This window comes from Malus sylvestris, chromosome 15 (assembly GCF_916048215.2).
Source record: "Malus sylvestris chromosome 15, drMalSylv7.2, whole genome shotgun sequence".
NCBI lineage: Eukaryota > Viridiplantae > Streptophyta > Magnoliopsida > Rosales > Rosaceae > Malus > Malus sylvestris.
In genome coordinates, this window is record NC_062274.1 from 19,456,863 (window position 1) to 19,483,010 (window position 26,148).

At 37.7% G+C, this 26,148-nt stretch overlaps 1 protein-coding gene across 1 annotated transcript; it reads right to left on the reverse strand.

The window, feature by feature from the left end:
- Positions 1 to 3,429: 3,429 nt before the first annotated feature.
- Positions 3,430 to 6,877, reverse strand: LOC126604901 (probable protein phosphatase 2C 46). The gene is made up of 5 exons (XM_050272226.1): positions 6,509 to 6,877; positions 5,638 to 6,052; positions 5,041 to 5,408; positions 4,206 to 4,442; positions 3,430 to 3,946 (listed from the first exon to the last, which is right to left on the reverse strand). The coding sequence occupies exons 2-5, from the start codon at positions 5,954 to 5,956 to the stop codon at positions 3,686 to 3,688; spliced, it is 1,185 nt and encodes a 394-aa protein (XP_050128183.1). The 5' UTR covers positions 5,957 to 6,052; positions 6,509 to 6,877; the 3' UTR covers positions 3,430 to 3,685.
- Between the last annotated feature and the right edge of the window lie 19,271 nt (positions 6,878 to 26,148).

Here is a 26,148-nt window from a genome sequence, read left to right on the forward strand (position 1 = left end):
TCATACAGCTTTTTCTCCGCATCATATAGGCTCGTAAGTGTTGACGAATGGCCCCCAAGCAACGCTTTCCATGGTCATCGACGAGGCCACTATTGAAATAAGTGCATGTTGAAGAACTTCTGGAGCTAGATCTCAACAGAATTTTGGAGGAGAACCTAGATGAGGCGGAGCGGCTCACAGTCATTGAACGGACAAACTTTTCCGATTTTTGTGCACCCAAAATCTTAGATACATTGACGTTAGAGCTATATTAAAGAATAAAATCAAATGTGGACGATATGAATTGCACACACACACACAAAAAAGGTGTTATTATGTATACACATAATATATGTGTCATTTTTTCTAGTTATAAACTAGATAGTAAAATAGAGTAGATATTAAAAAAAATATCAAAATTACAAAATGGATTTTTCGAGGAAAGAAGGAAAAAAACACCAAAAATTAAAAGAGAAAGATCTCACCTTTAATCTCCTTCGAGGTAGATTGTGCTTGAACCATGTTGGTTTCAAGCATCTTGGAAACCTCCATACCAGAATAATAAGCTTCAAAGAAATACTTCTCAACAACTTTTAGTGCTTCCAATAATTCCATTGTCCCTTCTCCCTCCCCTTGATTCAAATTACTCGAATCTTCCTCCTTTTCACTACTTATTACCATCTCTCTCCCCTCACCATCAGAATCTCTTTGTACTGATGAGGCCACCGACGGAGCCACCATCACCCTACAAACTACTTCCCCATCAGTCCCGGCCTCGTCCTCTTCTCCATCAACCTCTACAGTGCTCATCGAAATTTCGGAATCCAGAAACGTTGAGCCAATTTTTTGAGGATGAACATTTGCTAACATCCCTACAGCATGTCCCACCGCCAAGAGCGAATGGATGTATTTGCACCGTGCGTCTGCGAACGTAGACCTTCTGTCTAGGGCTAACTCTAGCTGGCGTTCTCTCTCTACAAAGCCGTACCTGATCGTTAACATCCACCACTTTGGACTTAGATTTGGAAGGAATACCACCCATGTCTCTGTTTCCTCTTAATTTGCAGGGTTTTGGTTTGCTTAGGAAGATTTGTACGGACTTCTGAAGATCAATGTGTTGTGTGTTTTTTTTTTTTTTTTTGGTTTGTTCATGGAGAGAGTTATGTATACTAGTAGTAAAAAACTCCTTGTTGGAAGGGGTAATTTAAAAACTTACTGTTTTGTAATCTAATCCCACGAGTAAGAGGAAGAAAATATCAATTTAATAATTTTGATTAGGCAAGTTCGTCATGTACTTAGCCGTTTTCTACATGTTTGAAACTGGGAAACCTCTTCTCATATTCAAAACGGAAAATAGCTTTCCTTTTTTTTTTTCTCTTGTAATTCTCCTTTCTTGGGCCTAAAGTTAGAACATTCTAGAGGTCGAACATTCAAACACGTTAAGGGAAATTTGCCATCTTATCCGGCTTACGGAATCATGTAATAACGGAGATAGATGAAAGATTTGTGTGTATTACTTGATCATTGTGTGTAATTATATTTATTTTTTTATCATGTGATTTGTGTCTATTTGCAATTCTCTTATCACGTGATTTATGTTTATGTTTCTCATCACATGACTAGTACGACTAATAAACATTTTTCAAAATAAAAACATGTCCAAAAATCTCGACATTTGGAGTCGCATTTCGCTTCTCATATTAGCACTCAGGGTTTAACTAAGAGGGAGGAGGATTCTCTCCCCTTCTCTCCTCTCCTATTTGAACAAACACTGTTAAGCCACATCAACATCTTATATTGATTTTTTTTTTTTTGCTTAATTATGGCAGTTTTGTTCGCTTTCTAGTACACAAGTACAAACCGCACTCATTATTGATTAAGGTAGTTTATAATATCAAATTGTCAGAAGAAACTCAAAATGATTATAATTTGGATGGTAATGTTTTGAACAATAGATATTATTTACACTCAACAGATGAAATGCGCTAAGTCTCACAATGGACTAGCAATAATGTGGTTCAAATTCGTCTTTAACGATATTCAAATCTAAGACCTTTCACTTACAAATGAAAAAAATTATCACTATATCATAATACTAAGTGATTAATTTGTATGGTAATGTTAATAAATCATTGGTGAACCGGTTGGTGAAAGATGATCTGGCACAGCGGTAAAAGGAACTTTTGGAAATCTTAACCTCGTTTTAGCATCTCCCAATAATGATTAATTACTAACTTAATTATGTATTAAAGATGGACCAAACATCACATAATTATAGACCACTTCAGAAACCGGAAAACTTATGAGCTGCTGCTGCCCAGATATTGCGTACCAAAAAGTTCTCTCCCTAGCTTTTGTATGTATGTTCCTTTGTCAACAGCAAATGTTTTGGGTCCTGATTTGGTAATTGGATTCTTGGGTTTTGACCACAACCAAAAGAAAAGCCAAAAGCCCAAAAGCTGACAAGTGATTCTTGGAAATCACCATGTCTAATTTTGGATGCTCGGAATACCTGGTACTCCAGTTGTTTTTCCTTTTTAATATTTTTAAACAAAGAATTAATGGTTAAAGTATCTAGAGTAGTGGGTAATCCGGAGCACACAAGAGAGTACAAAAGATCCGAGCTTCAAGAAAAAGCAGACATATTAGAGATCCTTTATTCCCCATAATCTCTGTTAGGGTTTTGTACAATTAGTTTATAGTTTCCTGCTCATTTGCTCCATGCTTCCATGTTTAACTAAAGAAAGAAAAGGTTTTCAATCTCATCCCTTGATTTTATTTCAGAGCCAACATCCATTTAGGGAGGACATCCCAAATGAATAACAGTGTCTTGGTTTTACACGTTCCAACATAACATCGCGTAATTATTCTGGAATGCAACGTTTGCATACCAGGAGGTATAAGGAAGTGTGTTCTCTTCTTCTTCCATTTAGGAGACAATAGGTTCATCGTCTTTGCGACATCCTACGTTACTAATACATGGTCTTATAATAATAGACTAAGACACCACGCAACAGTAAACTCGTTCCACACGGCCAAATTTATAAGTTATCTGTGGACCCAGCAAACCACACATTCAGGGTTAAGGAAGCTGGATCAGGATCCTAACCAAATTTATAAGATTTCTGTGGACCCAACAAACCACACATTTAGGGTTAAGGAAGCTGGATCAGGATCCTTTCCTGAGCTTAGGAGGCTGAGCCTCCTGAGCAAACCCAACAGACCGTTAAAATTTGATCCAACAACTACAATTATTATAACTTTTAAAATGACCCCTATTTGTAACCATTGGATCAAATTTCAACGGTCCGATGGGTTTGCTCAGGAAGCTCAACCTCCTAAGCTCAGGAGACGATCCTGATCCAAGGAAGCTCTATGTTGCAGCAATTTGATCTTCGGGCCATCCTGACAATTTCAGAATTCAAGAGAAAAAACAAATTGTAGAGAAGATTATGTCCTCAAGAAAGAATCTTTGTCTGTCACCTTTGTAGCTCTACATCTTTTGGTTCTTTCATTTTATATCTTTGCTCAATATCTCATAAACTAAAAAAAAATTACATGTTCAAGTTAATTGTTACAATGTACAGTGGAAAAAAAATGACTGCACCTTCTCTTACCTCTCTCTCTCGGATGTACAAGCTGACCGTTCACCGGAGTTCTCAGAGGGACACAACAATAGATCCAATATTTCATGAACTGGCTCCCATCAGGTATCCATGGGCGTGGAACATGGGGCAAGAGTTTTTGATGGTATATGAACACCGGTTCCTCTCACGGACAAAGTAGGGCCTCTCGTTGAGCTGGCTCGCCTCACAAGGTTCGAGTCAAGGAATAAGACTATGACCGTTATGTCGTCGTGGAAATGCCGGCGGACACCACGCTCTATTTTCTTCAAGTCTGAGTATCTCATTTCTCTTTTCTTAGCTGCTTCCTGCAAGGCAGTTTTCACAAGCCTCCGAGCACTTCCCTGAAAACCAATAAGCAAGTAAAATCATGTTCCTTCTCTTTTTAACCACTCGCAATATGGTGTTTGATGTACAATTCTACACTATTCTGCGGTGCTCCTGTATTCGTAGTCATAAACTCGATTCTATCAATATAAGCATTTATATCCTCCTCAAAGTCCACTTTGCCCATTTGGCACATAGACCCCAAATATAGCCCACCATCTAACTGGCTATTCAAACATATTAAACAAAATCGAACTGCAGAGATAAGTAAATTACGCTGCGTGGGTGATTTTGAACAATATCAACCGCCTCCTGGTTGGTAAGGTGCTCCCACAGCCCATCGGAAGCAAGTATGAGAAACTGATCATGTGGTTGAAGTTCATGCACAGAGATCGATGGTTCAGAGCTTAAAATTGGCCTTTTAAAAGGTTCTCGCAACCGAAACTTGGTATACAAAGGCGCCCTGTTAAATTCAGCCTTTTTAAGATACACATCACCAATGGATCTAGAAACCTGCAGAAGAAAAATATCATGACCCTTAATATCAATAACAACCAAATATTCAATTAAGAACCATAATTTTGATTCATTAAACACCAAAAATAAAGTAATCTTAGAAAAGAAAATGCCACTTATGATCATAACCACGAAACTCAGTAACACCCAGCATGTGCTTAGTCGTTTCTACCACAGAAATAGAAAATTAATAGCTCTACGCCAGCCCCAAAAAGAACGGAAATTTATCACTGCTTGAAATTTGAATCAATCTCAGGCCAGGTATTATCCCGCCATGGATCATGTTTGATAATTACCCACATGAAATCTTTATTCTTTAAATGAAAACAAACATTAGCCTACAAGCCTATGTAGTAGCTCAAACCAAAACCAGCATCTTAGTCCCCTAGCATGGTAGATGTTAACATCATTTTTTTTTTCTATTGGGAGCCACAGTTCTCCATCTAATAATCCAAACTGATTAGTCATTTCAATCTTCTTCTTCAACAATTAAACGAGTCAATATTGAATTAGCTTAGGAAATAGGAAAGAAAGCACTTTACCATGAATCATAGAATCTGTGATGGATAAACTATAATTAACGCAATGAAGTTACCTGTATCAAGCCCTTCACACGCCATACGTTATGCTTTAAAACTACAATACGTGAGTCATCAGGGTGCAAAGAATGCATTTCCTGTCGGACAGATTCTATGGCCACATTGTGCTCTGATGACAACTGGATGGCACGAACCTCCCCTGTAGCCTTCATAACTCTCCCCAGCACAGCACGGGAGTCACCAACGTTGGCAATGTAAAGGGTGCCACTGCAAATAACACCAGCAAGGCAACAAGAACCAACAGCTGCAATTTGGGGTTTCATAGGCCATTGTTTGGTAACAACAGAGAGGAATCCCTCTTCTGTTGCTTGATATGCTTTACGCATCACGTCTACTGACATGGACTGTTGCTCTGAAGTGAACCCTGAAAATAAACCAAGATTAACAGAATTGTCAGCAATGACTTCATTTCAATCCTAAGAAATCATCAATCAGAAATAGATAATACACAGCCCCTGAATTGTAGTAAGGAGCTTCATTTAATTCCGTGATAATGAATCCTAACATGGACTAGTTTGAGTGAATCGAATTTAATTTCCCTAACACACTTTTTTGCTAGAAAGTGCATTTGGGACTGGGATGAAGTAGCTTACGTTTTAGATGCTGGAATAGGTGATCATTGATGTAACGGGAGGTCTCAGGACCACCATGACCGTCATATATTCCGAAAAAGGTGCCATGCGGGCCAGACTCGAGCGAGCTCAAGGGACCAGACTCAACCTGGCTTTGATCCTCAAGCAAATTGTTGGCCTGCACAACAGCCATTGAAAATTCACCATTCATGTGCTGCCCAGTGTCTTTGTACCAAAGTAGCCCTTCTTGTCTGCCAGCTGCATCCGAACCTGCGTGTCCATACCGGTCCAAGGAAGGCAGCCAGCAGGCCCTCAGAATGTTCATCAACCTTGATAACATCCCTCATTTCACCTCGGCCAGCCTCCAATGCTTCCACATCCAAAATGGATGCAATCCCTCTCACAACCAAAGACCCCACCACACCGGGCACCTCTCCTGAAGACCAAAAAATCGAATATAAAACCCAAAACCGATCAATTAATACAGTAAAATTAAAACAAGTTAATCAAAATTCACCACACACTTAACCAAAGATTCAAACTTTACAATGCAAGATTAGTTAACAGGCTCATTCAAAATATGATCAAATGATAAAATCAGGCATGAAATATCAACCCCATCTGCATTTCTACTAAATACTACCTTGAAAACAAAGAAAGCAACACAACCAACATACAGTTTTGGGAAAACAGTGACAGTCACGGCCACTACTACTTTACACACCAAACTTCCACCACACAATTATCTCTACACGCCCAAAGCAACCTTAACTTTACCCACTAACAAATTACTACACTTTCCAGTTACCCGATAACAAATTACTGAACTTTTTGATTACCCAATAGCAAAAACAGCACATCAGAGAGTAAAAACCAAGAAAAATCAACTCACAGTGCAAAATTAGGCAGTTTTGATGTCAGCTACTGAACCTTGGCTGGTGAAAACGACGGAGATCTAAATGAAACAGAGCAATACATGTGGGTGTTTACGCGTTAGATCTGCAGATCCATCAAACTTGAAAACTGTGGGCAAAAGGGTTTTTGGACAGGGGTCACTTCTGCTTTTGGTTTTGAAATAAACTTTTATGGTTTTTTTTTTCTTTCTGATTTGGGATTTTTCTTGTGGGTGTAACGCAGAAGGGTGGAGGAGGAGGAGGGAGAGGAAGAAGAAAGAGAGTGATTTTATTAAGGGGAGCTTTCAATCAGTGTGATTGAACGAACTGAAACTCTTTTTTTATCCTCTCCTTTTCTCGGCTGAGAAAACCCCTTCAAGAAAGGAATGTGATCCACACGTTCCTTTTTACTCTTCTCATATTTTTTTAATTTTTGACTTTCAGATTGGGATGACAGAAATTAATAAAAGATGTGAAAGAAGTAAAAATTAGTGTATGGATAGCTCTACCCTAAAGAAAAACCAACAAATCAATGGGTGAGAGCCAGCAATGCATATGGGCAGTCCATGGGCTCCACATAAACCAGAGAAAGAGAAAGTAGATAGAAAGATGTACAATAATTTAATATTCTTTTAATTGAAAATTATGAAAATATAAACATAAATTTTTTAATTGCTTGAAACTCTAAATTGTCAAATTATTTTAAATTTTGTCTGCCCAATTGAGATATAAAAATTTGGAAATGGATTAAATATATGCTAGTTCGTCACTGTGGTAAAGGATACCTTGTCCGATCTGCACTGTTTGGCCATTCACTTTGTCATGAAATCATTTCATGAAATGGAAAGTTACAGTTGTCTTTACAATACAAGTTTATAAATTTACTTTAGGTGTATGAAGTTAAATTCCATCAAATTTAAACATAACTTAATTATCAAAATTCTAATGTTTTTTTTTTTTTTGTCAATGTAGTGTTTTGTTAACGTATATGCTTCTAAAAGTTGATCTTGTGTGGTTAGAGGGGATTAAAATATCAACATCTTTTTTCAAGAGTTTGGAGTATTACAATTTCAAAAAGTGGCTTTAACTTGTGAGGGAAAAAAGTACTTTCTCTTTCTATCCATTTCAAGTATGTCATTTTTTTTCAAAATATTACTTGAGTGGTATGGTTCACCTGACATGTTATTTCTTTTAGCAATATGTTACGATATGGCAAAGACCAAAAATGCCTCCATGGTCCATGGTGTGTGACATTTTGATTAAACATGCTCATTCAAATGATCATTGCTAGGGGTGGTTTGGTATGGGATCCCATACCGAAACTCTTGTCCCGATTCTCAAATCGAAATTTTCGGGAATCCCAATTTCAATACCGATCCCAAACCAAATTTTCGGGAATCCCAATTTTTGGGAATCCCGAAATAGTTTCGGGATTTCGGGACAAATTGGGAATCCCGAAATAGTTTTATGGTGAAGCCCGTGTATTCTTGCAAAACTCCAGTTGGCATATACTGCTATCAAAATTGCAATATGAAGAAAGGATAAACTTCAGCTTTCGATAACATATACATAAAAACTTGTTGTATTTAATAGAGGATATAAGCGGCATTCTTCTTACCAGCTGCGCGATCATGAAAGCACCGAGTAGAAGCATTCCAGGGCGTTCCATAAAGGAGAAGCCGCGGGATCGAGTCACAAAAATGGTATAAGGCAGCCATTAGTTCCTCAGGAGTCTCCCTTAAGGATCTTACACCAAATTGGTCCTGCAAAACAATGAGCAAAAAAATGCAGATTGGAATCTGAACTTCATGAAGTTTTTGTAAAAAAAGATGGATCAAAAAGCGAAAAGCATAACAAAGAAAGCTGAAACCTAAAAGCCTAACAAGGAATAGATGGACGGCATAGATTAATTTGAAACAATCCAACGGTTCAAATTAATTCTAATTATAATTAAAAAATTATATATATATAATAATTAAAAATATATATTTTTGGTTCGGTATGGGAATACCGAAATATTGGAAAGGCAATCCCGAATCCCATACCGAAATTTCGGTATTTTTTCGGTTTGGGAATACCAAAATTTTGGGAAAATCGGTTTGGGACATTTTTTGTTTGGGATCGGTATTTTTTTGGTTTGGTTTGGGAATTTTGGGAATTTTTTCCACCCCTAATCATTGCTTAGTAAAATACAAGTGAATTCTGATAAAAAAATACTTAAGTACTTTTGGAATTCAAAATAATTTCACTAAAACATTTTACGTCATTTTAAAAACAAAGAACCCGATATCATTTTACAATGAGTTATGTTTTGTATCTTTTGCATGTAAATGACTTAAAAAACAGCTAGAAATATTCTTTGATTGTTTGACGAATCGAATCTCAAAAATAAACCACTCAACTGCCTTAAACATTACACAATATTCCAAATAAAGTTTAGCAAACACATTGCTTGTGGGTTTGTAGTCTTATTTATTATACAACTTTGTTACGTGTTTGTTTTGACTATTATTTTGATTCTTGAACATGGTTTGTGTCTGATGACAATAACAAAAGGAAAAGACTTGGCTGCTGAAAAATTCAGCAACACCTCCTGCTGCCAATCAATCACGGCTAGACACGTATCCAAATTGTGATTAAAAAATGAAGAAATTAGGTTTTCATCCTTCCTTTTGCTACTCCATTGATTAAAATTCTATTCCTTTTTATTTTTTATCAATGTCCTTGGGTATTAATAACATCATTAATTATTTCAATAATAAAATATTTTTTTATTTCTTAATATATTCATTTAATGTTAAAAATGTTACAATTAGTATATTTATATTTATAACTAAATTTATTATCATATATTTTTAGTTTTAGTTTGTACCCATTTTTAATTTGTAATTCTTTTTTAATTTGTACCAATTTTCTTTTCAGTTTTAATTTGTACCCATATATTAATTTCTTTTTGTGCCCATATTTTTTAAAGTTTATTTGTATTTGTACCCATATTTTTTTTATTTGTACTTTTTAGTTTGTACCCACTTTTAATTTGCAACATTTTTTTTTAAATTTGTAGTATTTTGTTTTTAGTTTTATTTTGTACCCATGTATTAATTTCTTTTAGCGCCTATATTTTTTTAAAATTCATTTGTACTCATAATTTATTAATATTTTATATGTACCCTAATTTATTTACAATGTACTCATTCTTCTTTATTAATGTACCACTTTATTATATGTGAAATGTACCAATTTTTTTTTGTAAAATGTACCAATAATTTTAACACTATGGATACATTCTTTTGTCATTTATTATTTCTTATTTTTACATAGTTTTTATCCATTTATTCAATCAAAATGTTTGAATTTTTTTTATTGTAACCGTTTCTAATAGTATTATAATGAGGGATTTTAAATTTATAGGATTATAAATCTCATAAAATATCAAACAATTAATGTCAACACTATAAAATTATTAATATTAATTGTAATATAATGAGGTGTACAAAGTCAATATACTTTGATCAAACTTTAACTACCATTAAGGTTTTAGTCAAAGAATATTAAGGATTAGGGACCACATCCAAAGTATTCCTTAAAAAATTCACAACTTAAGCACATGTCTAACCGTGATTGGTTGACAGCATGAGGTGATGCTGAATCTTCAACAGCCAAGTCTCGTTCATAACAAAAAGAAGACGGTTTGTGTCTGTGACCTTGTGACTTGTTTGCATAGGTGTCCATGCATCAAATGTCTGTGGGACACGTGTCCGCACATAATCACGAGAAAGTGGTAATCATTTTATGGAGAGAGTTGAACGTAAAATAATATTTATATAAAAATCTTAGATTTATGTTGCATTTTATTGCGCCAATTTCCGAGAAATACGTATATTTTGGGTGTACTTTGTCTATTTATTGGGTTATTTTTCTTATATTTTCTATCCTAAGATTCCACCCTAGCATGGAACTATTGATGAATATCCCAAAATGATAAACATCTATAGGCAAAGAAGGATTTTTTTTTTTGGTCAAAGAGAATTTTTATAACAAAGTAGAGAATGACAAATTAAAAAGACTCCGCAGGTAAAAGAGAGAAATAAAACAGCCCAAAAAAGGGGACAGTACAGATAGGACGCCACATATGCACATAGTGCATGAGTAAAGGTTCCCATCTATACCAAAAGTAAAAAATTACATAGAATTCCAAAAAACTAAAGTCCAATTGTAGAGTTTTAAAAGTGACCACACAAAATAACCTAATAATCCTAAACAGATCTTCGTCCGCCGCATACACGGCCGAATCAGTGAAGACACCACCGCAAGGTGCACGGCTCAAACCCATCGTAGTCACTATGTTGGGGAAAAAGTGCCAAATCTTCAGATCTAAAAAAACCACACCAATAACGAAAGCCACAATTCTAGCCCTTAGCCGATACCAAACACACAAGGGACGTTTAAATGCCCAGAACCAAGTTGTAACCAAAAATAGCAAAGAAGGATTTTAAGTACAATTATTTGTGTTTTTTTATCCAAGTTTGGTTGTCTATATTTCATGTATAAGACTTGTCATAATATTATTATATGTGTGTATGGAACGGAAAAGGATCCTCTCTGGATCCACTTTGTGAAAATTTCTTGCCGTTCATCGTATATCGTGCAGTCAGTTTTCTTCAGATACTATTTGTGTTTTAATTTTAAATAAAAAAAAGTCAAATGATTTATGACCGCACGATATACAATGAATGGCTAAGATATGAGGATCCCTAGGATCCTCACAATTTGGATCCGGATTGTGACAACCCATCTCTAATTTTTTGATTTTATAAATTTTAGAATGATGAAAGGAAGAAAATGCCCTAGAAGTGAGATAGTTGACTTTCGTAGACCATTATTTCGTGACGTGTACGAGCTTTTATTTTACCATATTCTCAAAGTACTTGATGATACGAACGCGTAGGCGCAAGGAGAATCCAAATAGAAGCTACGGTTAAAATTTTACGAAACATAGAATATCGAGGACAAATTGGTAATTTCATGTTTAGAGATATTTTGTATTGATTTGTGAGACAAGTAAGGCCTACACCCCACTCTTGCCCTATTCCGTATCCTCACCCTCTAGAGATCTCAGTCTCTCTCTCCCATTATTTCTCTTATTTTCAAACTCTATCTTTCTCACTAAGACTCTCTTTCCCTTTCTTTCTCGCATGTCACTCATCATTTCTCCCTCATTCCTCCGTGTTACAGAGACCGACAAAACACGACCACTCCGACAAGATCCTTTGTCAATGAGCTACCCCCGCTGATGGCCACGACTTGTCTCCCATCTCAAACTTTCTAAGATTATCTCATCCAAAACTCTATACACTCCCCGTGCACAGTAACACCGAACCACCATCACTCGACTACTCCAATGAGTTAGACCATCGAACCACCACCGTGCCTTGTCTTTTCTTATCTACGTAAGCTCAGACGTGTAGCTCGACACTCACAAGAACTTTGCCATTGTTCATCATCTCTTTCATGGAACTCCAGCAAGATTTCTCAGTTTTTCGACTTGGGTAAGTTTTGTTTTTCCTTCCATTAGACCTTAGTGATGTTGTGGTTTTGCTCAAAACCTTGAGACTGTGTCTTGGTGGTGTTTTGGTGTAGTTACATCTCGGGGATATTTTCCCCAGAAATTTTGGAAACTTGGAACCTTGGCCATTAGGCCACTTTTAGAGATTTTTTTCGGCCAACTCCGACCGTATCTCAGCCTCGCTCCAGTATAGATCTATTCCCTGCATTTCCTATTTCACTTAGGTTTTTTAATCATCAATTTTGGTTGAGATTTAAACTCGTTTGGAGCTCTGGAAGTCGGCGGTTCAACCTGCAAAACGCAGGTCCTCGTGAAGAAGGCAAGTACGTTTGTACTCACAAGCACGTGGGCGCATGTGAGGGAGCCACCGTGAGTGGCGCGTGCAGCGGCAAGTGGAGGAACCCGAGGTCCCTTCTTAGGTTTCTCGACGTGCCGAACCCGAATCCACCAACTGTTTTATGAAATTCGATCATTTAAAATAGTTCACTTATTAGCCATACTTTTTACAAATACACATTTATATGTTAGTATGTTACGTAATTAAATAAATGGTTTCGTTTCTAGGCGAAACGCATCGCAATGACTCTCAATGCTACGAGGTGGGTTCGACTCGACGACATGATTTGTGAGTGGGTCTTTTCTTTGATATATACATATATATGTTTAGTTTCCATATATACATCTAACAATGAACTTTCTTTATGATTGCCGTAATTAAATTAACGTTTATGGTAAATGACGTAACAATAAAAATTAGTAAGTCATTATAAACTGTACGAGATGCTTTAGCTAAATTTACGGCTATGAATAATGTGATGTTAACTAAAGTTATCGAATCATCTATGTTTATGTTATCTACTTATCGTTTGCTGCACCGGTGTTGGTACTCGCCCAGGCCAAGGCCAGTTTTTCACGTGTAAGTACACATCGCACTGTACGCTCACTTTGGATCCATTGTAGGTGCCAATCATGTCTTAGAGTGTTATAGGCAATTAAGACTCGTATGTGCTACACATAGCACTAGTCTTCACGTGATTGTAGTACTAGAGCGTATATCATTGTTACACTCAGTCATGTTCATGTCAAAATACCTCTGCATGAACTCATATGTCAGCATGTGTTGATAAGCACTCGATATGATATGGTTGCTTATGCGAGATTATGTTGATTACCGACATCAAGCGTTTACTTACGAAATATTGTGCTGTATTGAATCTTGAGATATTGCAGGTTACGGTAAGTACTTTCTTACTATACGCAGTATGTATATTTTGGAAACTATACTTATTTTATGGCGATGAGTTATTATGTTTTTGAAAAGGTTTTTACAAAACTTTATTTTTAGGCCCACTCACCCTTGTTTTTCACCCCTTCAGGTTTTAGCGCTGAGCTTTTGTGTCGATGAGGATTCTTGGCAAATCTCGGTATAGGTGGCTACCTTTGATGGTATAATTCTCATCCTACTTTACTGTACTCTACTTATGCTCTATCATCACATGTGAAATAGGTTCATTCCCGCTCACAAGCGCACTCTTATATTTAGGCAGTTTTATGTTTAAATTTATTCACATTTTCCGCATCACTACACTTTATGGCTTTGTCACTCTCCAGGTATCGATTAGCATAGCTCGATCCGGAGTCCAAGTGGACATTCCAGGTCGAGGTGTGTCATGGATGGAATCCAATTCCAGCATGGAATATATATCTATATACACACACGCTCGCGTGCGTGCACACACACAAATATAATATTATCTTCTGTTGATGCACAAAATCAGCGAGGACTTTGGTACAACAGAAAGTGTTAAGTTTGTTACCTTCGCTAGATTGCTCCGGTCACTAGTGTGGATAAGTAAGTAAATGGATAAGGACAGGGAAGCAAACACAAGATATACATGGTTCACCCAGATTGGTTACGTCCACGGAGTAGAGGAGTTCTCATTAATTGTGAAGGGTTTACACAAGTACATAGGTTCAAGCTCTCCTTTAGTGAGTACTAGTGAATGATTTAGTACAAATGACATTAGGAAATATTGTGAGAAAATGATCTCTATTTATAGAAGAAAGTTTCTAGTTTCATCTTGACATTGACATGTGTCGTGTTATGATTGGCTTCTAATGTTGACACGTGTCGCGCTATGATTGGCTTCTGATGTCGACAAGTGTCGCGTTGTGATTGGCTTCCTGGTTGAAGGGAAACTCTTCTAGGTCCTTGACGGTATAACGTTGACCAGTGCTCAGTAGTTTCGGGATTGGTCAAGTATGGTACAAACAATGCTTCCCTAAGTTCCCGAGTGAAGGAAGCTCCTCGGTTGGGGACTTGCAAGATTCAAGCTATTGAGTAATCACGAAACTTCTAAGTACCGAAGTGTGGTATCATTTTCACTTGCCTTATCTGTCTTATATGTAGATGTGGCATCTTCTCTGGAAGTACTTTTCCTCCATCTAGAGGTGGTATCTTTAACCGATGAAGATGCACAAGGTAATGTATCAATTTCACTTGAATCTTACTTCTAGTTTCAAGCTTGGTCAAGTGTGATATAAACCATATAGTAGGAGTCTCCTAAGTCGCCAAGCTAGGAGATTTACCGAATGAGGTAACAGACAAGGTAAGCAATCAGACTTCCAAGCAAGCAACCTGGATCGGAAGTTCGACTTCGGCTTCCGGTTGATTGTTCTCATTCTCCTTGTGTCATAAACAACAATAAGGATAAGGAGAAGCAAATGGAGAAGAGATAATATGAGATACTTTTGCTTTTGAAAAAGTAACTTTCCACAGGCTTATTCTTGAACTAGGCTGGAGGGTTTTCTGGTTTCCTCTAGAGTATAAGGTCGACTCAAGAATTTGAGGGTTAAAACAAGTCCATCAAATCTAGAGTACGTTCGACCCTGATGATATGAGATACTTTTGCTATTGACAAAGTAGTGGATGTATCGGCATGTGTTCTGTTACACTTGTCTCCACATGCTTCCTTGTATCCTTCTCACTTGCCTTATCTATTCCTCAGGCAGATGTGGTATCTTCTCTGGAAGCATAAGATGTTGAAGATGAGTACTCGAGAGCAATGCCAGGTAAGTAATCAGGCAAGGGGTTCCAGGCAGTCAGTTCCTGCCTAGCTGTGGAGGATGAAGGTTGACATATATAGGAGTCTTCCTAACAACAAGTAATAGTGTTATTCCTTTACCTTTCTTGATCATAGTGGGAGCTGCAAGCTTCACGTGTTTTAACTTTGTCAGAGCACTTTGAAAAAGTGGTATGTGGTATCTGGAAAGCTGATGTTGCGTGTGAAGATTGCAGACAAGCTTTATCCAAGGAAATTTGGCTTTCGAAGTTCAGAGAGCGGTGCCTCTTCAGTTTTCTAATAAGCAATCATGTCGGGGATCTGGCTCTCGAGATTCAAAGAACAGTGCCTCTTCGATTTTTGAGAAAACAATCCTGTTGGGAGTCTGACTCTTGAGATTCGGAGAGCAGTGTCTCTTCGATTTTTGAGAAAGTAATCATGTTGGGAGTCTGGCTCTCGAGATTCGGAGGGTGGTGCCTCTTCGATTTTTGAGCACGTAATCCTGTTGGGAGTCTGGCTCTCGAGATTTGGGGAGCGGTGCTCTTCGATTTTTGAGAAAGCAATCCTATTAGGAGTCTGACTCTCAAGATTCGGATAGCAATGTCTCTTCGATTTTTGAGAAAGTAATCTTGTTGGGAGTCTGGCTCTCGAGATTAGGAGGGCGATGCCTCTTCGATTTTTGAGCAAGCAATCTTGTTGGAAATGTTTTCTTGAATGTGAGTAAAGGTTGGGCATTTTTGCCAGTTTGCCTTGCCACGGAGCACAGAGGTTGACACATATTGGGACTTTCTAGTTATCAAGCAGTGATGTTGTTCCTTTACCCTTGTGGGTAATAATAGGGTAGCTGAACCTTCAAAATTTATGTGTCTAAACTTTGTCAGAGATCTTTGGCAAAGTTATATGTGGTACCTGAGGAGCTGATGTTGCGTGTGGAAAGTGGTGCCTCTTTGGAATCCGGAAAGTGGTGTCTTTTCAAAATCCGGAGAATGGTGCCTCTTCGATTTTTGAACCAACGGCCCTGTTGCCCTTTCTTTTATAAGGGCACCAATTGTGTGCGAGAAGTACATTTAGAGAGTTATTGCTTGTAGGAATTTTCCCCTCACTTCAGTGATTTATTACACCTCATTTCTCCTTCATCATTTCTGAGAATGTCTGGCCTATCCGACCGTCGTTTTGACTTGAACTTTGGTGAAGAGGTAGGCATACCTTCTCAAGACAACATATGGCGCTCATCCTTCTTATCCCCTACTGGTCCTCTTACCGTTAGGGATTTTATGATGAAGAATGATATGACCGCTGCGGTGGTGGCCAGGAACATTCTCACTCTCAAAGATAACAGACTACTTTCCAAATGGTCTGATGAGTTGGCTGTTAAGGATTCTCTGGCTCTCAGTGTTCAGTGTGCAGGTTCTGTGTCAAATATGGCCCAACGCCTATTTGCTCAAACATGAGATCAGATGGCTCAAGCATAAGAATAAACAATTGCACAGGCTCGCACATGACTATGCTATAAACATGAAGAGGAAGCTCGACTAGCTGCAGGAATCTGATGGTCAGATTTTACTTGACCATCAGAGGTTTGTGGGTTTGTTCCAAAAGCATTTATTGCCTTCGTATTCTGGGGCTGTACCGTGTAATGAAACTCCAAATGATCAACCTTCGGTGCCTCCTCCTTCTAGGGTTCTGCCTAGTACTGAGGCTCCGAATAATCACCATCTGGTTCCTCCTCTTTCTGGGGCTCTGCCGACTGCTGAGATTTCTCTTGAGCAACCTTTGTGAAGGCTCCCTCTTGTTTGTTTATTTTGATTCATGTATACATATTTGTAACTTATCGGAGATATCAATAAAAAAGCTTTGCTTCATTTCAACGTATTGTGTTAAATATACCAAGGCCTTCTTCACTAAGTTCTTTGATTTTTCCTTTTGTTGAAGCTTGTATGTTGAAGCTTTGTGAGTGAAGCATGTAGGTTGAGGTAGTGCTCCCTTAATTTCCCGAGTGAGGAAAACTTCTCGTTTGGAGACTTGAAAAATCCAAGTCACTGAATGGTCGTGAGACTTCGGAGTATCAAGGTGTGGTAGCATATGGTAGAAGTCCTCCAAGTCTCCGATCGAGGGAGTTGACGAATGAGGCATTTCCTTTCTAAGTGGTAGCCCAAAACTCCTTCTTCATATATATTTATTATGAAAGTTGTTAGGCCCAAAGAAGAGAAGGCCTAGGCAAATTTTTTTTTTCCAATTTTTTTTTTCAAATTTTTTTTTTGATTTTTTTTTTCTAATTTTCAAATTTCCGAAAATATATATATATATATATATATATATATATATATATATATTTTAAAGCTTTGTAGGTGAAGTTTTGGTGTTGAAGCTTTGTAGGTGAAGCTTTGAGGTTGAAGCTTTGTTGGGTACCATAAATTGATTTTGCTTCACACTATCTTGATCAAGATAGTGTGAAGCTTTTGTAGGTGAAGCTTTTGTGTTGAAGCTTTGGAGTTGAAGCTTTGTAGGTGAAGCTTTAGAGTTGAAGCTTTTGTTGGGTACCATGAATTGATTTTGCTTTACACTGTCTCGATCAAGATAGTGTGAAGCTTTTGAAAATTTGTAGTTGTCCTCCATTGATGAAGCTTTTGTTGGTGAAACTTTGGAGTTGAAGCTTTTGTTGGTGAAGCTTTTATGGGTGAAGCTTTTGTTGGGTACCATGAATTGATTTTGCTTCACACTATCTTGATCAAGATAGTGTGAAGCTTTTGAGAATTTGTAGTTGTTCTCCATTGATGAAGCTTTTATTGGTGAAGCTTTTGTGGTGAAGCCTTGTTGGGTACCATGAATTGATTTTGCTTCACACCATCTTGATCAAGATAGTGTGAAGCTTTTGAGAATTTGTAGTTGTCCTCCATTAATGAAGCTTTGTTGAATTTCCTTTTTTTTTTCTTTTTTTTTTTAGGAAACTAAAAATTTGAAAATGTGGGAGAGACAACATATACAAATTTTGCTTCCATACTGTTGAGCAAGAGATTGTGATGTAAGCTATACCTTGTAGTAGTCGAAGGTTTGGATGAACCTTATAAATTGAATTTGCTTCGAACAATCTTGAATTTGCTTCGAATGTTTGAGAATTGTAGTTGCCCTCCATTGATGAAGCTTTTGTTGGCACCATAAATTCGTTTTGCTTCACACTATCTTGATTAAGAGTGTGTGAAGCTTTTGAGAATTGTGGTTGAACTCCTTTGATGAAGCTTTTGTTGGCACCATAAATTGGTTTTGCTTCACACTATTTTGATCAAGAGTGTGTGAAGTTTTTTAGAATTGTGGTTGCCCTCCATTGATGAAGCTCTTGTTGGCACCATAAATTGGTTTTGCTTCACATTGTCTTGATCAAGAGTGTGTGAAGTTTTTGAGAATTGTGGTTGAACTTCTTTGATGAAGCTCTTGTTGGCACCATAAATTGGTTTTGCTTCACACTGTCTTGATCAAGAGTGTGTGAAGTTTTTGAGAATTGTAGTTGCCCTCCATTGATGAAGCTCTTGTTGGCACCATAAATTGGTTTTGTTTCACACTGTCTTGATCAAGAGTGTGTGAAGCTTTTGAGAATTATGGTTGAACTCCTTTGATGAAGCTCTTGTTGGCACCATAAATTGGTTTTGCTTCACACTATCTTGATCAAGAGTGTGTGAAGTTTTTGAGAATTGTGGTTGCCCTCCATTGATGAAGCTCTTGTTGGCACCATAAATTGGTTTTGCTTCATACTGTCTTAATCAAGAATGTGTGAAGCTTTTAAGAATTGTGGTTGAACTCCTTTGATGAAGCTCTTGTTGGCACCATAAATTGGTTTTGCTTCACACTGTCTTGATCAAGAGTGTGTGAAGCTTTCTACGAGTTGTAGTGTTTGCATTGTTACAGAGGGGAAATGTTTAAAGCAGATGCAAGAGAGCTGAATAGTTTGATCTTCGTATGCTATGCACTGAAGTTGTTGTTGGCTTACAATAAGACTTTGTTGGTGACTATAACTCTTGTTGAGCATAAGTGTTCCCCTAGTTGAGTTGTCAAGCTTGAGGGTTTTTTATTATTTGTGAATGCTAGAAGTTCACATGTACAAGTTGTACCACTCGTCTTCTGGTAGGTGGAATGAATGGTGAGTTGCTTTTATCACTTGGTTGGTGATACGAATGTGAGTTCCTTCATCACTTTTCATCACATTTCATCACCTGGTTCGTGACACGAGGATGAGTTCCTTCTTCCCCTGGTTGGTGGCATGAATGGAAAGTTGCCAAATGATATTAGAGTACGGGTTGTACATTTTATCACCTGGTTGGTGGCATGAAAGAGAGTACGGGTTGTACATTTCATCACCTGGTTGGTGGCATGAAGATGAGTTCCTTCTTCACCTAGTTGGTGGCATGAAGATGAGTTCCTTCTTTACCTGGTTGATGGCATGATTGGCAAGTTGCCAAATGATATTAGAGTACGGGTTGTACATTTTATCACCTGGTTGGTGGCATGAAGGGGAGTATGGGTTGTACATTTCATCACCTAGTTGGTGGCACAAAGATGAGTTCCTTCTTCACTTGGTTGGTGGCATAAGTGGCAAGTTGCCAAATGATATTAGAGTACGGGTTGTACATTTCATCACCTGGTTGGTGGCATGAAGGAGAGTACGAGTTGTGCATTTCATCATCTGGTTGGTGGCACGAAGATGAGTTCCTTCTTCACCTGGTTGGTGGCATGAGTGCCAAGTTGCCAAATGATATTAAAGTACAGGTTGTACATTTCATCACTTAGTTGGTGGCATGAAGGAGAGTACGGGTTGTACATTTCATCACCTGGTTGGTGGCATGAAGATGAGTTCCTTCTTCACCTGGTTGGTGGCATGAGTGCCAAGTTGCCAAATGATATTAGAGTACGGGTTGTACATTTCATCACCTGGTTAGTGGCATGAATGAGAGTACGGGTTGTACATTTCATCATCTGGTTGGTGGCATGAAGATGAGTTCATTCTTCCCATTTCATCACCTAGTTGGTGAGAATAAGGGCAAGGTGTTGAGGCACATTGTAGCAAGTGTCGAAGACACAAAATATGTTGAACCCTTTCGAAGCACAATTGACTTATGTATGGATGTGTTGGAATGTATGATGTTTATGTATGAATGTGTTGGAATGTATGATGTTTATGTATGAATGTGTTGGAATGTATAATGTTTATGTTGATTGATATGAGTGATGCTTATAAAATATTTTGCTATGCATGAAGGGATCCATGCTTTTAATATGTGAACCATGTTGGTTGTAACACTTAGTATCACATACTTTGTGTCAAAGTACGCATGTTGAACTCTAAGTTGGAGTATAAGGATAGGTCAGCGTAGACCAAGTGTTCCAGTGCTAGGAACGCAAAAGACTCAGAAGAAGTTGTCTGAATTCCCTCTTCTTTAAATATTTGCCGAATGGCTTGTGTGACAAAAGATCTAAAGCGGTTGAGAGTCGAAACATTTGTAATGTGTATGCCTTCTTATAATAACATTTCCTTCAGTACATAGTCCTCCACTTTGAAAGAGTGAAGCTTGGCCCCATAGTCATAATAGTCGACGGTACGTTCACCCCTGGTTGTCTTGATACGAACTTTTATCCCTCTTGTTGTAATAGGCTTGCTGAAAGTAAAAATCATTCCTCTTACCAAGAGACAGATACGTTTGGTGACTTAGCGAGTAGCTAAATGAGGCAGGAGATGATGCAATGAGTGTCTGAATGGCCAATATCTCCTCACTTGGTAGAACTTGACTTCCACTTCCCATTTGTTGATAGGGATTAACCATATGGGGGTTCCCTTGGTATGTCCTTGCTTTGGCAGATACGTGGTTGTAAGCTTGTGTCATTACCTCAGAGTAAGTCTTCCAAGTGTTGGCATTGATCATGTACTTGAAGAAACAATCACGTAGGCTTGTCGTGAAGGCCTTAAGGGCGGTCTTGTCATCTACCTCAGCGCAGCGAGAATACTCATGGTTGAAACGACCAGCATGCTCTCGTAGTGACTCGTCCTGCTTCTGGCGAATAGTGTACAAGTCATCTGCAGAATGCAAGTGATCGGTTTATAAGATGTGTTGAAAGACAAACAGTTTCCTTAATTCCTCAAATGAGTCTACTGTTTCAGGTGGAAAACGGCAATACCAGTTTAGAGCTCTGCCAAAGAGGGTGGAGGGGAAGAGAAGACATCGCTCTTCGTCGATGTGCATCTGATATGCCATGGTGCACTCAAAGAGGTTAAGGTGTTCAATTGGGTCCTCCCTCAGTATAGAGTTGTAAACCAAGTTTTTGTCTTGTCTTCGTTTGAAGGGGGTGTCGAAGATCCTTCTTGTGAGAGGGCCATGCCTAGGTTGGTTCTAGTCAGGTATCTCAGCCTAACGTTCGGCCTTCAACTTGTTTACTTCCTCAAAGAGTTGTAGGACAAAGGGGTTCTGAGTGGAGTCATGTACCACTGGAATTTTCTTTCGTAAGTCTCCATCGCCTCTTAGAAATAGGAAAGTTTGAGCAAGGGCGTGTGGTTTTTTCTTGGACTCGCCATACTGACTTCTAGGGCTAGTCTGTCGGAATACCTCAGAGTCCCCCGTACCTTCATGTTCCTCTGGGACCTGTCGTTCTTTCCCTAGATTGACAGCTGGCCTAGGTCGTGGGAGAGGACCGAGTCTTTCAGAAACCATTGGGTCATTGATCTTTGAGCATATGTGGAGGGGATTCACTCGACGTTGCTTTAGGAAGTCTCGGCAATCACGATAAACGGCTTTCTATCCTTCCAACCCTTTTGCAAGGAGGTGTCTTCTTCCACTTCTTCTACTTCGGGTCGAAGCATCTGGGTTGAGAGAAGTCTCATGTTGATCAATGTTTTGATGATTAGCTCGCTCTTCATCAGTGATACCCATGTCGAATGGAGGTGACCCTCCATGTTGAGGGACACCCAGATGATGGTTGATGTCCACAGAGGCAACAAGCTCGCGTGTTTGAATACGCCTAGTTTCGTGAAACGTCTAAAAGAGCTTCTCATACTGCTCATAGAGGACCTCATTCTTCATTGTTATCTTGTTGTTCTAAGCTTCTAGCTCATCGACTTTAGCTTGAAGAGCAACCCTCTTTCCTTCCTTCTTTCGTTGCTTCGCACTAGGTGCAGGAGAAGTGTCATTATGTGTGTTGTGGCTTTCTTCGCTCCCCATGTTGGAGAGGGATGCCTGGTCAAAAGAGAGTGTACGAATGGTGGAAACCAGCTTGGCAAAGCTGAAGAGAATGGGAATAAGTGTCGTTCCCACAGACGGCACCAAATGTTGATGCACAAAATCAGCGAGGACTTTGGTACAACAGAAAGTGTTAAGTTTGTGACCTTCGCTAGATTGATCCGGCCACTAGTGTGGATAAGTAAGTAAATGGATAGAGACATGGAAGCAAACACAAGATGTACGTGGTTCACCTAGATTGGCTATGTCCACGGAGTAAATGAGTTCTCATTAATTGTGAAGGGTTTACACAAGTACATAGGTTCAAGCTCTCCTTTAATGAGTACTAGTGAATGATTTAGTACAAGTGACATTAGGAAATATTGTGAGAGAATGATTTCTATTTATAGAAGTGAGTTTCTAGTTTCATTCTGACATTGACACGTGTCGTGTTGTGATTGGCTTCTGATGTTGACACGTGTTGTGCTATGATTGGCTTCTGATGTTGACATGTGTCACGTTGTGATTGTCCTCCTGGTTGGAGGGAAACTCTTCTGGGTCCTTGACGGTATAACGTTGACCGGTGCTCAGTAATTTTGGGATTGATCAAGTATGGTACAAACATCTTCGATTCTTGTGTGGGACAATAATGTGTGACTCTATAAATCAAGCCGATATTTTCACATGTTATTGTTAACGTAAAAGGTATCACTATTTTCCCTTCAACATTTTATATGATACATCATACATCTCATGTTAAATTGGCCTCTTGAAAAACCATGACTATTTTAACCTAAGTTAGATATGTCTCATTAAAAATCGAATGTGGAGGCTAAATAACATGTTTGCCTAAGCTAGTTTGCATGCATTAGATATGCTATTACGCGGTGTTGTAGTTAGGGAATATAAGAATGAGAAGTAAACAAATTTGTGGGTGTAATTAACTCGAAAAAGTATGCACCGTAACTAAATTAGGTACACTGTACACAGTATGTTTTCTTATCTGCACCTGAGTTCAAATTTTTCTAAGGTAGTTTGAAAGAATTTAAACTTTGGTTACTTAATTAATTAGTGTTTAGTGCAATTGCTGATCAAAGATTAATTAAGGTTCCATAATTAGAGGAAGAGAGAGAGGTATGCTTGCAGCGAGAAGAGATCATCTCTGGATCTCTTCCACCAAAGCTACCAGATCAAGTGATACGGATTTTTGAATTTCATCCAACGGTAAAAAATTATTATAGCTTTTAAGGGATCAAAACAGGTAGGCCGTTGGATGAAATTTCAAAAGCTCGGATCACTTGATCCAGTAACTTCGGTGGAAGAAATCTAGAAAGAATCTCTTCTCGCTTGCAGCTGAGAAGGCACTAGCCCTACCAGTAGCACCATAGGAGTCCCTAGGTCTGCTGGCATGGCATGTTTCATGCCAAAATTAAAATATTCCCTTGCAACAATGATAATCAACTTATCAATTATCAATAAGTAGGCTCACATTTCCTCAATTTTTTTAATCATAAATTTTAAAACAAATGTCGTTGTTGATTCACACTATTAATTCGGTAGGTAGGTTGGTTTGGTTTGATTTGGCTAGAGGTTACTTAGTCTAAAGTTTACGAATTTTTTTATGCAGTTGTTGTATATGACAACGCACATATATAATAAAAGTTAAATTTTAAACGGTCGAAAATGATTGGAAAACGGAAAATTCGTTTGGTGGGAAGTGGGAACCAATAACCGGATCGATTTGGACTCTTCAAAAGTGCAATACGGTTCATCGATTTCAAGCACAATAATAAGAACACGTTAATATTAGGTCATATATAGGTAGATAGCCTCGTAGGGTTGGTAGATATAGGCGATCATATACTTTGGTATGGTATAGGTCAAATTATAGAGGGAACAAAACAAGTGCAACGCTCCAAAGTCCAAAAGCTAATAGGAAAAGCTAAAACGCGTATTTGGTGAAAGTTTCACTGTAACAAATGATTGATGTATAACTCTTTAAATAGAAAAAGATTTATATAAAACGAGAACGTTTCGATTCAATAATATAATATATTATATATGTTTTTTTTTACCTGACATTACTTTATAAAACGATATGTTAGAATAGTAATGAATTTGTTTCATATAAGTTACTCTAGATAAGTAAGCATATTACATTTTGGCCACAATTTAAAATAGTATTAAGAAAAAGAAAGAAAAAGAAATGAGATGATGGACATATTGCTTTTGCATTATCAAGCCCAAAGGCAATAAAGAGGAGAAGTGGCCCTGCATTATCATTATCATTATTCGTGACCAAGCTGGGGACCTCGATCAGCCAAAAAAGGCCCAAAAGTTAGGCATCGCCAGAAACAATATCATTAATGAACCTGTTCAAAAGATGGCTTTCTTTTGCAGAATTGGATCCCCTCCTAAGCAAATGGTAAGGATCCTCATGACCCATTAATAAGGGCTGTTAGATTTTGATCAAACGGCTACAAACAGGGAATTCTTCTAAAAGTTATAATAATTGTAGTTGTCGAATCAAAATTCAACGGCCCGTTTTAGTGAGTCATGAGGATCCCCACCATTTGCTCAGGAGGGGATTCAATTCCTTCTTTTGCCACGAGACTTTTTATTGTTGTACAGTAATAGTACTTGCATTTCTTTTTCGGGATGAACTCATTTTTTCACTTACAAATAATGTATCTTAAAGTTAGAAATTTCGTAGTTGTAACTATTCAATCTATTAGTCTTTCTTTGAATGTCATCAGTACAAAAATAATTTGAATTGGTGATTGTTTAATCATTCAAATGTATCAAATAAACCAGCGGTATAGATACCAAGTAACATATTTATGATGAATCGTTAATTTATTTAATACATTTGGATAACTAACAATCATCAGTTCAAATGATTTTTAAATAGGGATGGCCTTCAAATGAAGATAGAGATTGAATGGTTTCTATTATGAAACTTTTACAATGAAGATGCATTATTTGCAAGTGGGCACTCGTCAAGGGGATACAACCATTATCCATAAGTTAACTTCCAATTGTGAAGTGTGTTACTCTTAACTAACAGTTGTTATCAAGGCTCCAGAAAAGTGATTATGTAATCTTCATCTCTAAAAACACAATAAACAAAATACACGCAAATGAGTACATGATAACTTTTTTTTTTTTATAGAGGTAATGTTTAGGAGACTAAATTTGCAAACCAAATGATGTGGTTGTAGATGCCTGGATTATTAATAAAGTATCGATTAACGTGATTCTTTCTTATTAATGACATATAATTTGATTTACAAATTTGAACTTCCTAGGATTATCCTTTTTACATTGCCAATAACAACTCTCAATTGACAATCTCACTAACTCATAGAGTTAATACCTTCCCAATACCAATTCTCTTAATTGTTTTAGGAACGCAAAAGAGAAAACTAAGAGATATTGCGTGAGAAAATATGTTCTCTTATTAGGGGGGAGAGAGAGAGAGAGAGAGAGAGAGAGAGAGAGAGAGAGAGAGAGAGAGAAACACAAGGTTAATAGCGTTAATTAACTATATGCATAGGGAAGTTTTTCAAACTGTTATACTATCAGACAATATTACTAATCCATTCATATTATAACATGTGAATTTCTTGTTAATACTTTATGATGATAAAATTAACTCATATTATAAAACACAAATGCTATTAGCACTACCTAAAATGTGTATGATAGGAGCATGTTTATGCGACTTAGTCAGCTTGTTTTCTAGCACTTTTATAGTTAGTTTGTGGTTATTATAGTGTTTTAAGCTATTTTCGTGTAATTGTAGGTCCAAATGA